This window comes from Odocoileus virginianus, chromosome 10 (assembly GCF_023699985.2).
Source record: "Odocoileus virginianus isolate 20LAN1187 ecotype Illinois chromosome 10, Ovbor_1.2, whole genome shotgun sequence".
NCBI classification, from domain to species: Eukaryota; Metazoa; Chordata; class Mammalia; order Artiodactyla; family Cervidae; genus Odocoileus; species Odocoileus virginianus.
Window position 1 is genome coordinate 30,954,200 of NC_069683.1, and position 25,573 is coordinate 30,979,772.

Consider the following 25,573-nt stretch of genomic DNA (forward strand, 5'->3'; position numbering starts at 1 on the left):
GGAAAGCAAAGGGGCCTTTTGCCCACTGGAAGATAAAACCAGATATCTGGTCTAATACTAAAATACAGGCATACCTTGAGATACTGTGGGTTCAGTTTCAGACCACCTCAATAAAGCAAAAATTGTGGTAAAGCAAGTCATTTGAGTTTTTATTTTTTGGTTTCTCAGTTCATACAGAAGTCATGTTTATACTGTACTATAGTCTATTAAGTGTACAACAGCATTATTTCTAAAAAAAAAAAAAGTACATAACCTTAATTTTAAAATACTCTATTGCTAAAAAATGCTAACCATCATCTGACAATGCAGGGTTGCCACAAACCTTCAATTTGTAAACAATTAAAAAAAAAAAACCCAAACCTCAACATCTATGAAGAACAGTTAAGGGAGGTATGCCTGTATGTATGTCATAGAGGAAACCATAACTAAAAAGGACAAGAGATAAAGGGTTGAGGGAAGAAAAGGAAGAGGCTATTAGATTAAACGTCCCAGAATAACAGAATTTTCCTTCGTGGATACAAAATGGTAACATCTCAGTGGTTTTGATTTCTGAATGAAAATGTATAATCCCTTGGAATTAAAAAAATCTAGATCAGTATTCTGCATCAGCTACTATTTGATTCTTTGATCCTAAAATAATTCCTTCATGTTCACTTATTCAGTGGATAATACAAAAGTGGAGAGAGAAAGCTGACATGAGGACGACCTGCACAGTGATTTGCTTGATGCTGTTTTAAAGTTTTATTTCTTCTCAATTGCATTATGAATATAAAAAATGCTCTAGTTTAGAGAGGAGGGGAGTTTGTAAGTCAGGTTTCTCTTCCTGTGACTCAGTTTTCATATAAAAGGAGCTGGAAATGCAGGAGACCTGGGTTCAATCTCTGGGTGGGGAAGATCCCCTGGAGAAAGGAATGGCTATCCACTGCAGTATTCTTGCCTGGAGAATTCCATGGACAGAGGAGCTTGGTGGCCTGTGGGGTCACAAAGAGTCAGATATGACTGTGCAACTAACATTTTAACTTTTTGTGGGGCTCCTGTAAAGATTTTCATGGATTCTTTGCTCCTAAACCCCAAAATTCTTTTCCTGTCAATGGATTTGAAATCATTCAAAGATGTGAAGTTAATTAAGATGATGTCTCTTCAACAGTATCCACCCCTAAAACATTTATAGTTTGTCAACACTGTGCTAGAAGTTGGAGACCCTGCAGGAACTCATGATACCTATATAGGAGGTACTGGACAAATGATGTGAAAGCACAGCATTCCAGAGACCACATTTGGCTAAGTTGAAGCCTTCGCCTGGGCTTCCCTGGTGGCTCACAGGTTAAAGCGTCTGCCTGCAATGCGGGAGACCTGGGCTCGAACCCTGGATCGGGAAGATCCCCTAGAGAAGGAAATGGCAACCCACTCCAGTATCCTTGCCTGGAGAATCCCATGGATGGAGGAGCCTGGTGGGCTACAGTCCACGGGGTCACAAAGAGGTCGGACACGACTGAGCAACTTAACTAACTTAAGCCTTCACCTTGGGGACAAGATCTTTGAGATGACTCTGAAACTGCATTTCAGCATGAAGAAATATCTACTGCCCTGAGCAGTACTGGCTTTTCATACTATCTTTAAACTCATTTTTTAGTGACTGTGTTTTCCAGTTTTACTCTGGTGGGCATACTAATGAAGTGGAAAATAAATTCCACTTTTATAAAAGGAAACTGCTTCCTATTATCAAAATTCATTGACACCTCCTGGTTGTCAGGTCTACTGTATGGCCTCATGACCTCCATGCTTGCTCCTCCTTTGATAGTAGCTGGCTGTATACATCATGTAATTCATTATTCCATTTCTTTACCAAATTATACTTCTGCTTCCTATCTTTTAACCCAATAACTGAATACAGAAAATCATTATAAAAATTACCTAGAGTAATAGAAAACTTGATACATGAGCACATTTATGGCAGTTCAATTCATGATGTAAAAATTAAAAATGTAAATCCCTGAAAATATATAATTACATGTTATGATACAGTCACACAATGGAATATGTAGTCATTATTTACACTTTAAGTTTTATGTAAAAAAACTTTATATGAAACTAAGACACCAATAAAAATATAAAAGATACAGAAAAACATGAAGAACATTAAGAACCATAATTCAGCCTATCAAACTCACTGATAACATTTTTGTATATTTCCAATATCTTCTCCATGAAAATATAAATATATATTTATATATAAATAGAATCTTATCCCATACAGAGTTCTATGTATATCTTGTACTTTTTCTCTTAATACCATAAGTATATTCTTATCCTTACAACATTTTTAGAAAATAGAAGTTTTAATGACTGCATAATATTACATCATGTAGATGCATCATAATTTGACCTTTCCCCTATTTTGGGGGGGAGGACAGCATAAAAATATTCTTGTAAATATCTTGAACATTTATCTGTTTATGTGTTCTAATGTAGTTCAGAATGCTTGACCCAGACCCACCACTTTTTGGAGAAACCTAATTGAACATCAGTGCTAATCACAATTATATGCCTTATCAGTTCACCCCTGGGTATGTTTGAAAACACCAGAGTTAACATCTGAACAAAGCTAGCCAACCAAAGGCTTATGGTTTGGCCCAGACTAAAAGACTTGTCAGGAGGTAGTAATTACAAGTTAAGCCAATCATCTCCCCACTACTACTCAGAAATCTGGAGACCCAGAAAGAAGTTACAGGTTAGTGGTGGGCAATAAAATTGAAAAAAAAGTATATTCAAGGGTGTGGTGCAATTATAAGCATGCACAGAGTGAGTAAACAGGAAGTCAATCTGTAGAGGAGTGGATAACCAAAGAGAAACAAAAATAAGTTCTTGAAAGAGTAGCCTCATTGTCTAATGGCTTTCTAGAGCAAGTTCTCATATTTAAGCTTCTGTCCCTGTGGGTTTTTTGTTTTGTTGAGATTCTGAAACATAATGTTATATAACACTTTTTTATATGAAATAAGTAGAGCTTTGCTCTTTGTGAATAGGATTTCCCTAACAATGGGAAACCCTATTTCCATAGAATATATGCCTAGATATAAAATCACTGTAGAATGAGTAATAACAATTTTAAGGCTTATGATTTGCCACATAGCTTTTCCAAAGTCTATCAATTTACTCTCAACATAAACAGTATATAAGTATCAATCATTCTGTACTCACTGAAAATAGCTTTTATAATTTTTGTTAATTAAAAAAAATGGTTTTTCATTGCTTTAAGGGGCTTCCCAGATGGCGCTAATGGTAAAGAATCCACCTGCCAATGCAGGAGACACAAGAGACATGGGTTTGATCTCTGGGTTGGGAAGATCTCCTGGAAAAGGAAATGGCAACCTGCTCTAGTATTCTTGCCTGGAAAATTCCATGGACAGAAGAGGCTGGTGGGCTACAGTCCATGGGGTTGCAAAATGTTGGAGATGACTGAGTGCACACATACACATTGCTTTAATCTGTTGATGTCCTGTGCCATTTTTTAAGCTAGGTATCCATCTCATATTAATTTTATAAATTAAGCTTATAACTACCTTAATCATGGCAAATATTTTCCCTGTTGTTTTAACTCTTGTATGTTCTTAACCTATAGTTAAAATTTGTTAATGTAGTTAGATTTCTGAATTCCATTTCATCAAAGTTTAAAAAAGTGCATGTGTGTTTTCAACTATATAAAAACACACTTTAACTAAGTAAGTAAGTAAAGTCACTCAGTCGTGTCCGACTCTTTGCGACCCCATGGACTGTAGCCTACCAGGCTCCTCTGTCCATGGGATTTTCCAGGCAAGAGTACTGAAATGGGTTGCCGTTTTCTTCTCCAGGGAATCTTCCCAACTCAGGGAATGAACCCGGGTCTCCAGCATTGCAGACGCTTTACCGTCTGAGCCACCAGGGAAACCCCAAAAACACGCTTTAGTGAATTATAAATATTTTATGTTTAAAGTGGTAGAACCCCCTCTAAAAAAAAAAAAAGAAAGAAAGAGAAATCTTGGTCTAATATTGAATACAAATCAGAAGAAGAGGATGGGGTTAACTTGCGATTTTTTTTTGATGAAGCGGACTTCATGAAACCATATACAGATTCATGGAACACAGTTTGAAAACTTGTGCTTTAATCAATACATATTAGGTGAATATCTATATGATGTTGGTCATGAGATGAAAGCCTAATTTTATTTTTCTTTACAAGGGCTTTCCTTGTGACTTAGCTGGTAAAGGATCTGCCTGCAACAGGAGACCTGGCTTCAGTCCCTGGTTTGGGAAGATCCCCTGGAGAAGGGAAAGACCACCCACTCCAGTATTCTGGCCTGGAGAATTCCATGGACTGTATAGTCCATGGGGTCACAAGAGTCAGACACCACGGAATGACTTTCACTTTCACTTAGTATTACAAACTCTATTTTGCACCCATAGTATTTTTCTGATTATTTTAAGAATTTAGAAAGTTACTGGTTTTTATATTTTTATCCACCTTAATGGGTTTATAATTAGTTCATTTAAATTAACTTTTAAAACATATTGTAGACATGCCTTTATGTTTGCCTAATAAACATTTGCCTGTTCTCTTATATGAATAAGATTAATCAATAAATCAATATTGAGAAGTTGAAAATTGGTCAGTTAACCAGTATCATTTTGCTATAGTCTTTTAATCACATATAAGTAAAATTTTAATTCAATCAAGGGTTTTCAAAACTTCTTAAAGGGAGATTTAAGCTATTTTGATAAATCTGATTTGCTCTCATCTTGATCTGTGTTCTCTAATTTTTTAAATCATCTTCATATTGTTTCTGTTTTCTGCCTTTTATGCTTTAGGGACTGAATATTCTTTGTTTTTATCTTCCTGTTTTGAAATATATGTGCTTTTAGTTCTTTTAATTGTAATTTTTAACTCTGTAAAAAAATTTTTAGGCCTTTCTTTCTAGAATTGTTAAATTCAAGAAAATATAATGAATCCATGCTATTTAAGACCAGAAATGTCTTTTGCTATTCTTCCATCATCTTGTTGGCAAATTTAGCAAATAAAAACACAGGGTGCTGTTAAGTTTGAATTTCATGTAAGCAAATACTTTCTTAGTATAAGTTCCATGCAGTATTTGGGACATACTTATAAAAAATGATCACTGTATATCTGAAAAATCAGATATATGATGAAAATTCAGAAAAACCTGATTGGAGGCAGGAGGAGAAGGGGACGACAGAGGATGAGATGATTGGGTGGCATCACCGACTGGATGGATCTGAGTTTGAGCAAGCTCTGGGAGTTGGTGTTGGACAGGGAAGCCTGGCATGCTACAGTCCATGGGGTCACAGAGTCAGACACGATGGAGCGACTGAACTGAATTGAGCTGATCTGAAAAATCAGGCCTAATTGGGTGTCCGAGATTCCTTTATCTGATAATCCTACCATCCCATCCAGTCTTTAACATATACTGTGTTTATACTCAGCATTTCTGTATTAAATACTTTCTTGCACAACTATTTTAACATTTTTTAAGTTTTGTAAACGAATTAACAATTCAAAATTAACTACATGTTTAACTGATTTTAGTGTTTGTTACCCATCCTTTTACATTATGACTTTTCACATTCTTGAGATCTGTTTAAGAAAGGTACATATATGTTTTCTGGGGGTTTTTTTTTTGTTTTTTTTTTTTTTTTTGCTTATCTGTTACCTATAAAGACAATTTAGTTGATAAGAAAAAATAGTGATAACAGATTTTTGAGTCTCATAATTCTGAAGGTGTTATTACAATGTCTTCTGACATTTACTATTGCAGAGTTCTGTATCCATTCTCCATCTTAGGTTTTGTAGATAACCAGAATTTTTCCATACTTCCTAGGGTCTAAACGAATGCAGAAATGTAGAAAACTGGGTAGGGGAATGGGTGGGAGGGTGTTATGGTAACTTTACAGGATAGCACCCTTGCAAGAAAAGGATGGTTCTTGAGTTTTCTGGTTGAGAGAAATAAATTATCTAAGATATCCTATCTAGGATAAAGGGAAATACAGTGTTTTCTGATTTTTTCTCATAAGCAATTGAAATGTACTGACCCTTTAGTTAATTCTTCCATATTTGCGTTGTCTGCCAATTTGAGTTACAGGTTTTGTGTGTTTTCTTTTCTTTTTTTTCTGTACCTTCTAAGGGACTTTACAGTTGAGTCAAGATTCTTGCTGTTCATTGAGAGCTAACCAATTTCAATTCAAACCAAAATACAAGCAAATGTTTTGAAGTCAGTGAAAACACAAAGTTGAACATACAGTATGATTTTATGCACATGAAAATGCACAGAAAAAAGACGTAGAATGAAACAGGATGAGACGTTTTCTTCTTGACTCATTTACATAGTTTATAATGACTATGCATATCGGGTTTCCCTGGTGGCTAAGATGGTAAAGAATTCGCCTGCAATGCAGGAGACCTGGGTTCAATCCTTGGGTCAGGAAGATCCCCTGGAGAAGGGAATAGCTACCTACTCTAGTATTCTTGACAGAATTCCATACACAGTGGAGCCTGGCAGGCTACAGTCCATGGGGTTGCAAAGAGTCAGACTCAACTGAGCAACTAACACACAACACTACTATACCTAATGTATATGGTAGAAAAAGAAAATACTTTAAAATACTGTCCTAAGCATCTCTTCTTAAAGCAAATGATTCTTAGCAGGAATTAGAAGAAATTTTAAATGTTGCTTGGGATTATTTGGGTTATTTATAGCATTTTTTTCTAGCAGCATTTATTAGGCTTAAAGTGAAGCTTTGATTAAAGCTGTTACAACAAAATGAACGGGATTACAAGGTTTATCTTCTGCAGTTATTGTAAAGATGTGGATTCTGATTGAATCCTGTGTAATACTCATGGCATTTATAAATTTTCTCTCCTGTGTGGACTCTCTGATGAATTCGAAGAGCTGAGCTGTGGCTGAAACCCTTACCACACTTAGCACATTGATAAGGCTTCTCTCCTGTGTGGATCCTCTGGTGAATATGAAGATTTGAGCTGTGACTAAAGCCCTTTCCACAGTCATCACATTTATAGGGTTTTTCTCCTGTATGGACTCTCTGATGAATGAGAAGATGTGAACGCTGACTGAAACCTTTACCACACTGTTCACATTTATAGGGTTTCTCTCCCGTATGCACTCTTTGATGAGTGTGAAGTTTTGAACTCTTGCTGAAGCCCTTCCCACATTCATGACAAATATAGGGTTTCTCCCCTGTATGGACCCTCTGATGAATGCGAAGATCTGAGCTGTGACTAAAGTCCTTCCCACAGTTGTCACATTTGTATGGCTTCTCTCCTGTATGCACTCTCTGATGGATTTGAAGATTTGAGCGCTGGGTAAAGCCCTTACCACAGTCACCACATTTATAGGACTTTTCTCCTGTGTGGACTAACTGGTGAATTCGAAGATTTGAGCTCTGACTGAAGCCTTTACCACATTCATCACACTTGTATGGTTTCTCTCCGGTGTGGACTCTCTGATGAACATGAAGTACTGAACTCCGACTAAAACTCTTACCACACTGATCACACTTAAAAGGCTTCTCTCCTATGTGAAGTCTCTGGTGAATGTGAAGCAATGAATTTCTACCGAGGTCCTTATCACACTGCAATTTATAGAGTTTCTCTTCCAGGTGGACTCTTTGATGATGGTGAAGCCTGGGGATCTGACTGAAGCTATTACTACACACGTTACATATATAAGGTACCTCCCCTGGGTGGGCTCTCTGATGAAAGTGAACACCAAAGCTCTGACTAAGGTTACTGGCAACTTCATCACATCTGTACAGCTGCTTACCTGTGGGGATTCTTGGATGTCTGTATAGGTCTGATCTCTGAGGGAAGCATGTGGGGCTGATGGAGCATGGATAGAACTTTTCTCCAAGTTGATTTCTCTTGAGAATACACTGTGAGTTCCAGTAATAAATTTCTTTACATTTTTTACATCCACAGTATTTCTCTTCCATAGAGCCTTTCAGCAGGTCATTTTGGCATATCTGCCCAATGTACTCTGGAAAGGCTTCCTGTCCTGGGATAGAATGCTGACGTATCAGCTGTTCTTTTTCCATAGAGAGATTTTTCCTGGAAATGCCAACATGGTATCTGCATCCTTGAAAACCACACAAATCACTCACATAGATTTTTCTACCATCATCTTCAGAGTGTTTCCTTTCTAAGGACTGACAAGGTATATACTTGGTATATTTTAAGTTCCTGGGACTTTTGCTTTCAAAAGTCAGTTCATAGTTCCCAAACCCTGCTACTTGTGTGGGGAGTGTTGACCATTCTTGATAGTGAGAAAGGTGTTGCTGCTTTAGGTCTTTGGAATCTATACCTTGAACCATTTCCACATAGTTTTTATTCTCATATATCTGAGTGCTGGCAGTCTTCCAGCCCTGCCAGCAGGAAAGATTTTCATGTTCTAAATATCTGAATCTTTCTTCCTGGGGTTTGCAGCTCTTTTTCCAATTTCCTAAAACATAAGCAGATAATCCAGTGGTAAGCAGATAATCTAGCTCTCTGTTTAAAAATTTCCAAGTATCTCAGTCAACAAGCTCCAGAATTATAGGAATATATGTGTGGGCACAAGTGAGAAAGAAGGGTTATGACTTAGGCTGCTCCATATTTGGGTGTGAAATTCATTTGTTTATTCATTCATAGATATATTCATTTCACTCATTCATTCAATAAATATACCAATTACCTTGGTAAATATACTTACTAAGTACTGTTAGAAATAAAAGAGAAAGTGATTGGCTTCATGGAAATCGTCTTAAAGACTGAGATTTAATTAGATTACTCTATTTGGGAAATTATTATAAGAAATAAAATACCTCTTTCTATTTTTTGTTCTAAAATAGTGTAGTAGATTGTGTTTAAAAAAAAAAGAAAACTCTGCTTATTTACATCTTTGGGTGTTCCTCTTACACACTGACTCTATAATTTGCTTTGGCCACTGGGACAAAAGTGAGACAAACAGAAATCTAAAAAGTACTTGTACGTTGGGGTTGATCTCTTTTGCTGGTTTTGATAATCCTGTGATCACCATCACATAAATGAACCTGGGCTGGCCTCCTTGAAGAAAGACATATGATCAACTCATGGCCATTATAACATTGATACTGACCAACTGCCAGACATGTGAGTCAGGCTATCCAGTTTTATCTTTAGACCATCTAGCCCCAATCAAGTCACTCCTGATAGAAGATCCATGTAACCAATTGGAATCATGAAACATAGCAAAGTTGTAAGTTACTAAGTTTAGGGTGGTTTGTTATATAGCAAAAGCTAACTTCTACAAATAGAACATGAAATGAGAACAAATTTAGGACTGCACAAAATTATAGGTGGAAATCTGTGCTTTATGTGTAATCCAGAAAATAGTCACAAATAATAATAATCACAAACACCCATTAATTACATAGCCAAGATGTTTTGGAAGATACCTTGTTTTCCTTATCTGTTATTTTTCATGTGATTTAAGACCCATTTTTGAGAATCTCTTTTACCTCAATACAGCAATCAGATAAAGAACCAAAATACTCAATAAAACAGGTGGCAGGAGAAACGAACCTTCTTCCCTAAGAGCTGGGATGACTCACCTGCTAACATGACGTTTGCGTAATTCTCCCACATGACCTCTCGGTAGAGCCTTTTCTGAGAAGAATCCAAGAACCTCCACTCCTCCCACGTAAAAACAACAGTCACATCCTCAAATGTTACTGCCATCTGGTCGAAGATTAGCTTTCTAGGAAGAAGCAACCTAAGAAGATGGACAACAACAAAAGACATTCAGCATGTAACGTAAGTGGTAAACCAGAAAGAAATAACTCTACTAATGAAGAAAGACAAGTAAGAAGAGACATAATACAGGTCAACTGGTTAAATAATGTATACAATCACTGAATACCACCACCATCATAAGAAATATTTATATACCATTTGTCTGCTAACCACTGGCCAGGTAAGTACTTCACATATATCTCAAGTAATCCTCATAGTGATCCTGTGTTGCAAATACTATTATTATCCCCATTTACACATTACTAAATAATGGTTGAAAAAGATTAATTCCCAAGATCATGAACCTGGAGGTATTGCAGCTAGGATCCAGGTCTACACACTTTGAACAAGAACTGTTTGCCAACTATAACAATATCGCTTCATGTTGCTTGTATTATTGCTTCATGATTGGTCATTTTAGACATTATCTATTTACTTCCTACCTCTACTTTTCATCCTCCTATACCATTATTGCTAATTTTCTGTTTAGATCAATAAGCAGCACTTGTATAATTTTGAATATGATTATACACTTCTGGGGGGGGGATTACCTGTTTAATTTTTACTTGATAAATTTACTGTCCTCAAATTCTTGATTTGTTTAAAAGGCTTTATATAATCTGTTTTATCAAGTGTCTCATTCCCTTGCCCACCCCTTTTGTTTTGGAAAGTCTATCTTCCTGCTGCAATCAGGGCCTGCTACTCTTTAGTGCTCCATTTTCAAAATCACATGATTCTTCCTCTTTTGTGATTTACTCCATTAATTGGGGGGCATATAACAACATGAGTTCAATCAAGCCTGTGAACATTACACTTTTTAGCCACTGAAAAAAGCAAAGGTGAGAAACAGGTGAGGTTTTCTTCAAAGGAGAATCTCCAAACATAGTTACTAGGAAAGATTCCCAAGAATCATTTGAATCACTGTATACCTTAAGTCTTTCTGTCCCTCACAAGTGGCTGGGTATAGAATTCTAGAGTGAAAATATTTTTCCTTAAAACTGTTTCACTGTTTTATAAGCTTTTAGTGTTGCCAAGACTGATTAAAAATAAATAAATAAACTGTAATTATTTTGTAGGCAACTTTTTCTTTCCTCTCTGGAAATATTTTAGGGTGGTCTTTAATGGCTGGCCTTCTGCCCCAAATGGTGTATGGATTTAGCTTCTCCAAAATTCACAGGGCTCATCAGTTCCTTTCTTGTCTGTATTACTCTGCTGGGTATTCTGGGATGTAACATCTTCAGCCCTAAATGGCTTTTATCACTATTCCTACTGTTGCCATCCAGGTTTTTGTTGAAATTTCTCATTTGATGATGGCTCTTCAGTTTCATTATTGTAAGTTCATAAATTTCCTGCTTTGTTTTATTATTATGCAGTTCTAGAAAGTTGAAGGGATAAATGCATGTATTCTGTCTAAAAATAGTATAACAGATCATAAGTTGGTTGTGTAACAAATTCATTTTATTTGATGACACATTCTTAATTGTAAAGTTCAATTTAAAATGTTCAATAAATATTAAGAATAAGAGAAATAGATATTTTTAAGGAGATTACAATAAAATGGAAGAAAACTAAACTATCATCATCATAAAACTATAATCATAGCAGCAGCTAAATATTATCTAGCAGTTAGGGGCACTTATGTGAAATAGGCTATGTTATCTCATTTATTATCACAACAATCCAGTAAGATATTATTATCAACACTAAAGGAAAAATTGATCCTTTTGAACTGTGGTGTTGGAGAAGACTCTTGAGAGTCCGTTGGGCTGCAAGGAGATCCAACCAGTACATCCTAAAGGAGATCAGTCCTAGGTGTTCATTGGAAGGACTGATGCTGAAGCTGAAACTCCGATATTTTGGCCACCTCATGTGAAGAGTTGACTCATTGCAAAAGACCCTGATGCTGGGAGGGATTGGGGGCAGGAGGAGAAGGGGATGACAGAGGATGAGATGGTTGGATGGCATCACCAACTCAATGGACATGAGTCTGAGTAAACTCCGGGAGCTGGTGATGGACAGGGAGGCCTGGCGTGCTGCGATTCATGGGGTCACAAAGAGTCGGACACGACTGAGCGACTGAACTGAACTGAAAGGAAAGAGGAATCTAAATTTAGCAAGATTAAGTAACTATTACAAGGTCCTGTAGTTACAAAGTAGTGGTTTTTTAACATAGGCCTACTGCTGCTTTACCTCCTGAGCAAAAGTGAGAGAAGTTGAAAACAATTTGTGAAGGGTGGTAAATCAAGATTTCCACATACAGCCATATGATGTTAATATAGAAGGACAAAAGGAAGATATACTGAAATATTCAAGGACTCAAAATATACACCCAGGTACCATTTTCCAAATAAACTAAATAAAAATTCATGTCTAAAAAGTGAAACAATCACAAATATGAATTCAACAATGAGAAAATACAGTGCTGTTTATTTTTTTAATGTTTATAAATGCTAAAAATTTTAAAGACAGTAAGTCTACTTAATACATACAAATTGGGATTCTCACAAACTGACAAACTGCTGTTGGTATGAAAAATAAATGAACTCACTGGTCCTTCACTTTTTAAAAAGTACAATATATAAAACCCAGTCTGTTGTTACTGGTTTTGATTGTCATTTTAAGAAAGATTTAAGAATTTATGTTTTAAATATACTAGAGATTAACAGTCTAGTATCTTTTACTGAAAGTAAGTTCATAAAAATTGTAACAATGCTAATATAAGTAAATATAAGTATATAAGTATATAATATAAGTATAATATAAATATAAATAATATAAGTAAAAATTAAGTCTACCATCCACAAATAACTTAAGAAATAACCACTGTTGTTTTCATTGTGTCCTTTCTGACCTTATTTTCATACATACGCCATTAATGTTTTTTTTAATAACAAAGACATCATAATTCTGCAGGTTGCTTTTTCAGGTAATGTATAGTGTACAACTTCCCATTTCAGTACATATAGGTCTGTGTTAATTGTGGTGATTTTTAAGTATGTCCAAAATTATTTGATTTTGTCCAATTATTTGATATGCTTCCCTTCAAAAGGTGGAGCCTAATTCCCCACCTCCTTGAATGTGGCCTGGTCTTAGGGACTTAGTTCTGATGAATAGAAAAAAATCCACAAGGGGAAGCTATGGTGTGCAGCTTTCAAGACTAGCTCATAAAAGGCACTACATCTTCCTCTATGTGCTTCCCTGATAGCTGAGTTGGTAAAGAATCCACCTACAATGCAGGAGACCCCCGTGTCGATTCCTGGATCGGGAAGATTCCCTGGAGAAGAGAAAGGCTATCCATTCCAGTATTCTGGCCTGGAGAATTCCATGGACTGTATAGTCCATGGGGTCGCAGAGTCCAACACGACTGAGCGACTTCCACTTTTCTTCCTCCTTGCTTTTTCCTTGGATCAGTTACTCTGGGAGAAGCTACCTAAAATACTGTGAGAATACTTAGACTGCCCTGTGGAGAGGCCCAAGTGGTAAGGAATTGAGGCCTTCTGTCCTCAGTGAGAAGTGAGGCATCTGCCAACAACCATGTGAGAACCATCTTAGAACTGGATCCTCCGGCCCCAGTGAAGGCTTCCAATGAACGGTAGTCCTGCTGTTGGCTGGACTGCAAGCTCATGAGAAACCCTGAGCCAGAACCACATTGCTATACTGCCAGATTCCTGACTCAGAAACTGAGTAAGATAATAAATGTTTGTCATTTTTAAAAGCTGCTACATATAATTTGTTATGCAAAAATAGATGATTAATGCATTGTTGTAAAAGCTGCATAGCATTTCATGTTATAATGTTCTAAAATTTAACTGTTCCCATACTAATGGACATTGAGATTGTTTCCACTTTTCTGGCTATCATAATATGGTAGTAAACAACTCTCTTAAATATATCATGGAACACTCACTTGTAATATCTCTAGAAAATACATTTCTAGAAATTAGAACCACAAGGCATGTGTATTTCAGTTTACCAAAAACACTATAAGACTTCCCTTGAAAATACTTTTAAAAATATGTTGAAACACTTTCTTCCACTAGAAAAGTTAAAAGCTCAATACCTACATTCAAAATTAGTAGGTAGAAGTCTATAGAGGAAAAAAATGAATTATATAAAGAATCAATTAAGATGGCAAGTAAAATTCTTAATAGACAAAAGGATGCTAAAATAGTTTTAAAATATAGAGGCATATGGCGTAGAAGAGACACACTCCAAATTACTGAATCCTAAAAGATTAAACATGAAAAGACAGGATAATCTATAACAGAAAATTGTAGACCAAAATAAAGTAGGCTTTGCAATATTAATATTACATGAAGTAAAGTCAAAGGGGAAAGATTACATTAGAGTCATTTAATGAGAAATGAAATGATTGCCCTTTGAGTACCACCAACCAGAATTAAAATTTTGTCAGAATTTCTCCAAGACTTTATACTGGTAATAGCTGAGTATGGAAAATTTCAAACAGTCATGAGTAATAAAGAGGATGATAAAATGAGGTCCCATATAACCAACTCAATAATTACCAACATTTTATGAATCTTGTTTTAATCCTCTGCTTCCCCCACTACTATTATTGTCATTATTATTGGCTGGAGTATTTTAAAGAAAATCCCAAATATAAGGTCATTTCACATATAATTATTTCAGGAATATTCCAATATGTATCTTTCACTAACTGATAGGGACTTTAAAAAATGTAATTGCCTAACAAGATTACTATTATATTACATAATATCATTTAACACTCACTTCAAATTTAATTTTTCTAATGTAAAAGTATTTTTTAGTTGAATTGTCTAAATCAGTATCCAAAAATGGTCAATTTGTATTTGGTTATTGTGTTTCTTAAATCTCTCTTGTTCTGTAAGTCACCTCCTACCTTTTAAAAAAATTCATTGCACCATTGATTTGTTAAAGAAACCCAGACATTTATCCTGTAAAACAATGGTTTTCAAACTTCATTAAGCATCGGAATCACCTGGAGAACTAGCTAAAACACAGTTTCCTGGGCACCTTCCCCAGAGATTCTGATTTATTAGGTCCTAGATAGAAGTCAAGATTCATTTGTAATAAATTCTCATGTGATGACAATGCTGCTGTCTCAGGGACCACACTTCTACAGAACATCCACACCAATAATTTGGCTAATTGTTTCCTTGTGATGTTTTAACTTGTTCTTTATTCCATTCCTGGTACTTGGTCCTTTTATTCCAGAAGCCTGTGAAGATCTTTTTTTTTTTTTCTGGAAAGAATACCTGTTGTATACTTCCTGTTACAATACTTGAGGGTTGCTAAATTTACTAAGTAGTGGGTTCAGGTGCTTTCAAGTTCCGGCCTTCCATTCTAATGTTTCCCATAAATCTTTCACTTTAAGTTTTGGAAGTAAATGATGATCATTTCTTAGATATGTCATGTCATTAAACACTGTAAATTGGTTTCCTAATTCTACTGTCCCTTGTACACATATAAGCTATAATTCTTCTAAAGAAGTCACCATCACAAATTTTCTGGTTACCCTGAAATGTAGTTCAATCAAAAAAGTCAGGATAAATATTTATTTCCCAAACTACCCCCTTTAAGAAATTCAGTTTGCAAAGTAATCAGATGGCAGATGGGGCAAAGTAACCACCAAATGTGACTAGTATGATTTGAATTGTTTTGCTTTTAAGTATTTTTATGAATTCATTGATTTTTACATATTTGATGTGTTTCAATTAAATTGCAGTCATTTTACTTTTAGATATTCAAACCTCCCTTATCTTAGGCTAGTGGGAATTCTTTCAGGTTGGCCTCAAGTTCTTGTGACATGACCATTTCTAGTGTTTGAAAACATCCTTACTTTCTTGCACAAGTGTCCTAGATTTAGTTTTGTTGCTTTTCCGGGGCCAACCAAGATTCACCATTTCTCCAAAATGTTTGAAAATCTCAGTTTTTTCTTTTCTATATAAATGAACCTCCCCCACAATATGTAAACTTGATAGCCCTCTTGTCTTCCCATTCATAAACATAGTTCTCTCTCCAATAATTAATTTTTTTAAAGGTCCTTTTCAAGAAGATTTAAAATTATTCTCTATTTGAAATTTTGATTCCTTATAATTTTGTCAGGTTTTGCTGTATATAATTTGAAACACATTCTTAGCTACACGTTTTGTTCATGATTAATACATCTAGCCTTTTTCATGGCATTACTTTAGGTAGGTCTCCAGTAAATAGCACAGAGCAAGATCATGTTTTTCATCAACTCTCTATGACTCAGTTTTTTTATAGGTAAGTTTTATCCATGTTCATTTATTGTGATTACTAATATATTTGGACTTATTTCTAAAATCTTATTTTTAAAAATTCTTATTATTATTATTTTGCTATAATCCTTATTTAAAAAAAAAAATCTGTTCCTGTCTCTAGTTTTTATTTTTTCATTTCCTCCCATTTTGTCCTCTATGATTTTGATTCCATACATATATTAATAATTTATATTCTTTAAGAGTCAACCTAAATATGCTTTAAACATATACACTTACCTATTTTTCTAGTAAGTCATTTAAGAAAAGAAACAAATCCAAGAAAGGCTGCATGAGACATAATAAGGAAAGATGGATCAAAAGCCTTGGTAAAGTTTATTGTTATCATAAAGCAAGTAAAAACAATAAAATCTAAGAACAAAAAAGGAAAAAGAGAGCACATCTACACCTACCCTACAGCTCTTGACGATACAAGCATTGATGAGTGGGAGATAAGAGAAAAGGGACATGGTGGTGGTGGTTTAAAGGCTCAGTCATGTCCGACTCTGCGACCCATGGACATAGCCCGCCAGGCTCTCTGTCCATGGGATTCTCCAGGCAAAAACACTGGAGTGGGCTGCCATTTCCTTCTCCAAAAGGGACATGAGAGTGTGCCAAAGTACTTGTCTGTTTAGAAAAATGACTTAGATATAAGTTTAAGAAGTCAATAGGAGTAAATAAAAGTCAACATGGGCTTTTAGGGCAATTATCAGAAGAACCATAGTAGAATCTATAAAAAATAAAGCAAGAACAGAAGACAATGTGTTTCAAAGGAAAACAGAAAGGAGGAAAGGCATATGATAGCAAAAATAATAGTATCGCTCAATCTCACAGATTAAAAGACACAGATTTGTAGTTTAAAAAAATAAAATTCAATATGTGGATTAGAAGAGATACACTAAAAAGAAAAAACATGGGAATAAAAGGATGGAAAAACATATTCCACACAAACATGAACCAAAAGAAAACTGTAATAATTAATTTCAGCTGAGATAAAATTTATAGCAAAAAATTTGTAACTGTATGGTATACAGTTGGTATGGTATGGTAATAGATGTTAACTAGGCATTGTGGTGGTCATTTTACAACATATACAAATGTAGAATTTGTGTATACCTGAAACTAATATAATGTTATATGTAAACTATATCACAATAAAAAATTTTATGGCAAAAATACCATAAGGAACAAAAATATAGGTTTTTATATATTAGTAACTCTGGAGAAGGGAACAGCTACCCACTCCAGTATTCTGGCCTTGAGAATTCCATGGACTGTATAGTGCATGGGGTCACAAAGAGCCAGACACAACTAAGTGATTTTCACTTTCACTTTCAAACAAATAGTAAGAAAATATACCAAATAGTTAAATTGCATCCACAAATAAAATTTCAAAATGTATGAAGTAACAATTATCATAAGTTCAAGGAGATATATACACCATTGATGGTAATTATGGATATTAATGCACTCCTCTCAGAAAATGATAGATCAAGCAAAACCAAACTCAACAATATAAAGACTAGACAGTACAATTAATAAGCTAGTTATTTTTATCTGTGTTGAACTCTTTACTTCTGAAACACTAAAAACATATTTTAATGCACCTACAATACTGTTACAAGATTGGCCATGTAGTGGTTCATTAAAGAAATTAAATAAACTCCAAAGGATTAATATAATGCAAAATACATTCTTTACATAGAATGTAATAAAATTAGGAACTATTAACAATAAAATATTAAATAGCCCTTAAACTTAAAAGGAAAATATAATGATAAGAAAAATTTGAATTTAATAATAATAATTACATATCAAACTTTTCAAGATCCAAATAAAAAAGTACTTAAAGGAAATAAGAATGGCTGCATATAATCAACCTAAGCATTCAGCTCAGAAACTGAGAAAACAGAAACCCTCCTGCTTTAAAAAAAATAAACAAACTTCAGAAATGGAGAATAAAGCTGAGAGTCAAAGGTGCAATAAACAGATGATGAGAAAATGCATAAAGTCAAAAGATACTCTTAAAAATTTAAGAAGTCAGTTCTCTATGTTTGTTTCTCCACTGCTGCCTTGCTTTGTTATGGACATGGGGAGGGGAGGAGAGGGTGAGATATATGGAAAGAGTAACGTGGAAACTTACATTACCATATATAAAATAGACAGTCAACAGGAATTTGCTGTCTGGCTCAGGAAACTCAAACAGGGGCTCTGTATCAACATAGAGGGGTGGGGTGGGGAGGGAGATAGGAGGGAGGCTCAAAAGGGAGGGGGTATATGTATACCTATGGCTGATTCATGCTGAGGTTTGACAGAAAACAAAATTCTATAAAGCAATTATCCTTCAATTAAATAAACTTTTAAAAATTTAAGAAGTCAGATCTCTGCAAGTCTGATTTTCTTAAAAAGATGATTACAGACAAAATATAAGACAAAATGAGGAAATAACCACAGATATAAGTTTTTAAATAAGACAAGGGCATTATGAACTGTCTGCAAATACACTTGAACATCTATATAAAAGGACAAATTCCTAGTAAAGTACACAATGCCAATATAAAATGCCAAAATAGATTTTAAGAGTAATATAAAATTATAGACCAGTAAGTATTAAGGAAACTGAAATGGCAGCCAAGGTTCTTTCTCTCGTCCCCAAAATCACAGGCCCAAAGAGTTTTATAGTTGAATTCTAGCAAATGTTTAAATAAACATTTGATCAAATGTTTGATTAAATGTTTAATTAATTAATATTAAAACAATCAAATTATTTTAGAAAATAGAAAGTGAAAATTACTGACTCATTATTTGGCCAGTTGTAATCTTGATTACAAAACCTGATAAGAACAATACAAAAGAATAAAACTATAGGCCCATTTTTAAGTTTGATAAATATATAGAAAGTCCTAAATAGATATTAGCTAACTTAACTCAGAAATGTATGAAAACTGTGCATCATGATAAAACATAATTTATAACAGGAATGGAGAAGAGTTCAACATGAAAAATTAACCAACATAATTCATTCTAGTAATGGACTACAGAAGAAAACCATGATTATCTTAACTGATGCAGAAAAATTGTGTACTAAAGATAATAATTTTTACCACCTATATAAGTCCTAAAAATACTTTTAGCTAACTATAAATAAAAAGAAACTATCTAAATTCATAAAGATTATATACTAAGAATCCACATCAAACAATAAGCTTAATGGAGAAATTTTATATGTATTCCTTTTATGATGGTACAAGATAAGGATACACACCATCACCACTGCTTTCAAAATAGTACTGAGGGTTCTGACAAATATTGGAAGAAAAGTAAAAGAAATAAGCATAAGGTTTAGAAGAAAAAACATAAAATGTCATTATCTGCATATGTTATGGTCATTTACCTAGGAAAACAAAAGTGTATGGATAAACCATAAATTAATGAGCAAGCTCAGCAAAATTACCAGATAAGATAAAGCAAAAGCATCACAATAGCAGCAATCAATTACCAGGAAATAAGATATCCTTCACAACAGCCAAAAAAAAAAAAAAATACTATCTTATAAAAGTTTTATCTTTGATGACAACTTTCAGATTCCAATGAGGTAGTAAAAAGATTATCTGAATAAAAGAAGAAGCATGCCTGCATGTTCTTGGATGCATGACTCAAATTCATATACCTCCAGTCAAATTTCTAGCTGGATTTTTTTGAGGAATATACTTTTCCCCCTAAAATTTATAGGGAGGAAAAATAAGTCCATAAAGACTTAAGTAAACCAAGGAACACTTGTCTTCCCAAATATCAACATATCACCAATGACAGCAGTAAAATCAGAATAGGCCAGTAGAATGGAATTGAGAATTCAGAGAATAAGGAATGTACTTGTTTATATATGAAAACTTATTAACAATAAAAATGGTATTAAAAAGAAAATAAGAAAGAATGGATTAGATAGTGGTAAAACTGATTATATGAGAAAAAATAAAGTTGGATTCCAACTTGATAGCATATACAATGAGAACACTAAATGGATTAAACATTTAAATGTTAAAGGGAAAGTTACAAAGTCAGTAAAAATGTTGGAATTGAAAAACATTTACCATTGTTAAATGAATCCAAGGGCCAGTTCTTTGTGAGAAAAATATTAACAAGAATATATATCAATCCCTGACAAGCTACAAAAAAAAAAAAAAAGAAAAAAGGGTGGGCACTTTCCATAATTCTTTAGAAAATAAATCTGAAAATCTGGATGGGATTTATCTTCTCCTTGAAAACCTTTTGATACGGCCCCCCAAAAAGGGAAAAACAATGAACAGATCAGATATTTTGAAACAGATTGGTTAAGTTATCAAAGACATGTGACTTTCATTATAACAATCCAAAAGTCTCCTTAAATAAATTCTTTCAAATTTTCAAAGAGCAGATTATCTGATTCTATTAAATTATTCCAAGGCATATAAAAAATTATCAAAATTTTAAGAAACTCAAGAAAAGAGATGGCAAAAGTCAGAAAACTATAGATTTATATTACTAATGAATACTGACAAACTTCAGAAGGAAATAAAGTAAAATATAAGGTCAATAAAATTCAGCAACACCTGTATTTATAATCCACTGCCACATAACTAGTTACTTCAAAATTGAGTGGCTTAAAACAGTGATTATTATCTTTCATGGTTTCTCTAGGTCAGGTATTCAAGGGTGGCTTGGCTGGGCAGTTCTGACTTGGACCTCTCATGAGAGTCTGTGGAGTTGTCAGTTAACTCTGCAGTCATCTATAGGTCTGAGTGGGCGGAAGGAATCATTCCCAGGGTGGCTCACTCATCTGGCTGGCAGGTTGGCTATCTCAGTTTCTTTCTACTTGGTCCTTTCTTGTGGTCTGCGCTACCTCTCAACATGGTGGCAAGTTTCTTGAGAGAGACTGGCAAGCAAAAGTTGCATCCTTTCAACGACTAAGCATGGGAAGTCACATAGCATCACTTCTGCTGTTGTGGTTTCTCCATTGAGTTCTCCATTGTTCAGTGTTCTCCAATTGTTCTCCAATGTTGTTTTCCATTGGCTGAGACAAACACTCACCCCAGCCAGATTTGAGAGGAGGGGTCATAGATCCCACCTTTTGGTCAGAAGCATGAAAGTCACATTGTAGAAAGAGCATGAAGGATAGGATAAATTATAGGTATGGCCATCTTTGGAAAATGTAATCTGCTACAGTATGAAAGTATATTATAGCATGATGAAATGGTGGCTCATTCCAAAAAAGCAAAGGAAGGTTCATAAGAGGAAATCTATTAGTTATAAGCCATAATCATAATGTCAAATAAGAAAAGCCATATAATTATTTTAATCAATGCCCAAAAGGTATCTCTTAAAGTTAAACATTGGTCCTTCATTTAAAGCTACAAACAAAGCAAGTTACCAAAACAAAGATATGCAAAAACAGTTCAAATCCAAAGGTAAAACAATAAAGCCATTCCCATTAAAATTGGAAACAAGGATACTACAAATTCACTATTTTACAGCCATTAATATGAAAGCATTTGCTAGTGCAAGCAGATTATCTGTAGAGGGTGTGCTTGTTTTTTCTGGGAAGTCCAAGAAAATCAACTGAAAATTATGAGCAATTATCAGGGAGTTCAGCATCCCAGAAATTCCACTACAAGGCTTGTATCCTAAAGAAACTTACATATGAATACCAGAGGATATGTGTAAGAGCATTTAGAGTATGACTGCTATAGTAGCAAAAACACTGGAAATAATCCAGAAGGCACAATTTATGTTGGATAAATAAGCTGTTTTTCATACTGTGAAATAGTACACAGCAGTGAAAATAAACTACAGCTACATGAATCAACATGGTTGCACTGTAAAAATCTAACGTTATGCTAAAGTAGCCATTCACAAAATATATACTGATTCCATTTAATGTTAAAGATAGGCAAAACTAAACAATTTTGTTTAGCGATACAGACATAGGTAGTTAAAACTACACACACACACAAAAGCTAGGGAATGCCAAACACAACATTTAAGGTATCAGTTGCCTCTCTAGGAGAAGAAGAGTGAAGCTGTGGGCTTATCAGGGGGATTTTAAAAGTATTTGCTGGTCTATATGGTGGGTAGCCATGCTATCACTGTATTTTAAATTGCACATACATGTTTCCATATATTATTTGTATTTTTTTCTCACACAAAAATAAATGCCTGATAGGTTTAAGAGTTAAATTTTAAAAATACTTGAAACCATAAGAAATAGTTGAGGAAAATAAAAGTAATTATGTATTAGACTTGGGATGAAGAACTTTCAAAGCATAAAATTATACATATAAATAAAAAGAAATAAGATTCACTTTATGCAAACTTAAATTATATTTAAAAAGTCCTTAAAGGTAAAAGACAAATGATAACTTAGAGTAACACTTATAGCATACAACAAATGGTTGCTGTATTTTACATACCAAGTATACCTTTTATCATATGGAAAAAAAAATAAATAGGAAAAAAGGTAATGTATGTCCGGTCATTTTATCAAAGAAGGAATGCAAATGACCAAGAAGTATATGTTTAAAATGATCAATCTTAATAAAGACTGAAAAGATGCAATTCAAGGCTAAAATTTAAAAATAATATTCAATGCTGGTAAAGGTTCAGCAACACAAGACCTTTCATTATATGGTTGTACCAGTTAGTTTATGCAATATTTATAAAATAGAACTTAAGTTTTTCAAAAGCCTAAAACATGTTTGTATTCTTTGACTCTATTATCTTATGTCCTAGAACATATCTTGAGGAAATAGAAATACACTTAATAAATTATAAGAATATTTATTAGAAGTTGCTTATAATAGCAAAATATTGGGAAATACTTAAGTTTTTCCCAATAAAAGAAAATTTAAATAAAGCATGGTATACACTTGGAATGAAAGATTATATAGCCATTAAAACTCCTGCTACCAAAACATACTTGGAAAAATGTCCACTTCATATGTTAAATGAAAAAATGAAACATATAACAGCCATTCACATATTCAACAGCTATTCATTGAGTGCTTACTATATGCCAGGCATTGTTCTATATACTGGGAACATTCTCTGCCCTCATGGAGCCTATCTATCATGATTCGAAATTTGGTATATATACTAATCTTTCCATGTGCCTGTGTGCTAAGTTGCTTCAGTTGTGTCTATTTGTGACCCTATGGACTGAGCCCACAAAACTCCTCTGTCCATGAGATTCTCCTGGCAATAATACTGGAAAAGTTTGCCATTTACCCCTCCAGGGGATCACCCTGACCCAGGGATCAAAACTGCGGTTCCTGCAGCTCCTGCATTTCAGGTGGATTCTTTACCACTGAGCCACCAGGGAAGCCCCTCATATTCTGCCGGAGACTAAATGATGGTCTTCCTGCTGGAATGATATCTTCCAATTCATAATAATAATTCAAATTTGAGTACCTGCTTCTGTCTTTTACTTAAAATTGCCACTCATTCCAGCACTGTTTAACATATGGTAACTTTAGAAATTCTTGTTAACCTCATGTGATTTATTTGCCCAAGGTTAAGGAAATACATTCTGACATTTATCTCAGGGTATCAAAGACATTATGAATTACATAGTAGACTTGAATGACTGGCTGGCTGAATGAGTAAATGTCAAGAAAAGACCCTGGACGGGAGGCAGGGGCTTGCTGCATAGGAGGTTTGAAAGCTTCCCAGGCAAATGAGGAACATGTTCTATTCAGTCTGGTCCATCTATCCCTGTTGCCACTTCTACTACTCCTGCTATCCATGAAGAAGTCAGGGGCATTTTTTAAATAAGAGAAGATAATCCTACTCACCCAGGATCAGACTGTGAGGGAAAGAGTGACCATTCTTTCCTCCTTTGTGCTCCTTTTTCAGGGAAGGGTGGAATGTTGAGAAGGCTGAGCTGAGAGAGAAGAGAGGAGGAATGAAAGACTGGCATGACTTGAAATTTCCAAACTCACTACAATCCCCATGCACTAAGATTTGAGTGTGACCCCCAAAACTCCCAGAAAGATGTCAGAACGAGCCCAAGAACATTTCTGTGCCTTTTCAAAGACCAGAAAGGAGACTTACATGAATTTGCACTCAGGACCTCATTTCTGAACATCTAGAAAAAGTACAGTTCTAGCCTGGGCATGGAAACATAGAACTTGATCTCAAAGTTTAGTCTCTCCAGGAATACAAATGCTTTCCATGTAATTTAACCTCTCTGAGCATCAAAATTTTCCTACTTTATTATTAACAAGAAAAATAAAAACAATTGGAATAACAGCAACACACTTAAAAAGCTTCTTTCTAAAAGCATTTTTTAAATTTTGTTCAGTCAGTAAAGTAGAAAGGTTAATTCCATCACCCTCTCCCACCCCACTTCTTACAACATAAATACTGGATTTATTATTAGATCAGAGTACAGAATCTTAGCAGAAGATCCCAGATCTAGGGTTTCTACGACGTGATCATAATCCCACCAACCACTTGTAGAACTCTGAAAAAGACCAAACTTCTAGACCTCCTAGGATCTCCCTTTCCTCACCTGTAAAATGGGGGCATTAGTATTTGCCACTCTGGTCCTCCCTTGCTGATCACAGGTCCCTGGAGAAAATGATAAACAGTTAAGAGCCCTCTTTCACTAGAAAGAAAACTGATTCATGGTGTTCGAGGAGCAGGACAGGTTTGCACTGCCCCCTACACACCAAGGGCCGCCAGAGTTTGTACATCTGAAGCTCCGGGTTCAGACGTACAAACTGTTCTCGCAGAGCAGGATCCACAGGGCCTCTGCTCCTGCCGCGGAGACACAGGCGGCCTCTGTTCCGCATCCAGACCTCCGTCCCAGCACCTCCCAGCCCCGAGCACCCCGGCCCGAGGATCCAAGTTACCTTTGCCTCCTCTCTCCCGTCCCCTTCAGTTTTAACGTGGGGAGGGCGGTTGGGAAGGACCCACCTACACTGGAGTCCGAGATTTCTAAGCCTGAGCGGCTTCTCGACACCTGGCCCTCTCTTCTGCAACAGCTCTTCTCGTCCTTGTCTGCTTCTGGTTTGATGCTCCCGAGAGTCCGCGTCCGCGTCCAGAGTCCTCTGGAGAGGAACAGGGACCAACTCAAACACTCCGTCCAAACAACGTCTGCCACCCTGCTTGACCAAAACCAAAGCCTCAGGCCTCGGACGGGACACTCAGAGCGTTCCCATGGAGACGGGAGGGGGCGGGGCAGGAAAGGAGCGCGCCGGAGGACGTGGCTCCTGATTGGCCAGAAAGATCGGGGGGGCGGCCTGGTCTTAAACCACCAGTGTTCTAGGGCGGGAGAACCGTGCACTACTGAATGCACTTTGAACCGAGGATGCGCTTGAGCCATCTAAGATATTACTAACGTTAATGGACAATTCTAGGTTTTTTTAGGACCCTTGAGAAGGGGGCAGGGCTGGGGATTCTGGGAAATAGTCACCCTGGAGGGCGAGGGGGTGGTAGC

The 25,573-nt window shown here is 35.5% G+C and overlaps 1 protein-coding gene across 3 annotated transcripts; it reads right to left on the bottom strand.

Annotated features, from left to right (window-relative positions):
- Positions 1-717: 717 nt before the first annotated feature.
- Positions 718-25,306, bottom strand: ZNF214 (zinc finger protein 214). Of its 3 annotated transcripts, none has more exons than XM_020877489.2 (5): positions 25,051-25,306; positions 24,644-24,702; positions 23,925-24,013; positions 9,634-9,794; positions 718-8,504 (listed from the first exon to the last, which is right to left on the bottom strand). In XM_020877489.2, exons 4-5 carry the CDS (start codon positions 9,758-9,760, stop codon positions 6,829-6,831), a joined length of 1,803 nt encoding a protein of 600 aa, XP_020733148.2. In that variant the 5' UTR covers positions 9,761-9,794; positions 23,925-24,013; positions 24,644-24,702; positions 25,051-25,306; the 3' UTR covers positions 718-6,828. The 3 variants fall into 3 exon arrangements, with proteins under 3 accessions (XP_020733148.2, XP_020733150.2, XP_070329441.1); XM_020877491.2 differs by lacking the exon at positions 25,051-25,306 and adding an exon at positions 24,987-25,008; XM_070473340.1 differs by lacking the exons at positions 24,644-24,702; positions 25,051-25,306 and adding an exon at positions 16,339-16,386 and having other exon boundaries at positions 23,925-23,981.
- Positions 25,307-25,573: the final 267 nt, after the last annotated feature.

Coding starts and splice junctions, on each gene's coding strand:
- ZNF214 (XM_020877489.2), bottom strand. CDS start 9,760: ATGGCAGTAACATTTGAGGATGTGACTGTTGTTTTTACGTGGGAGGAG. Junction 8,505..9,633: donor CGCAAACGTCATGTTAGCAG/GTGAGTCATCCC, acceptor CTTATGTTTTAG/GAAATTGGAAAAAGAGCTGC.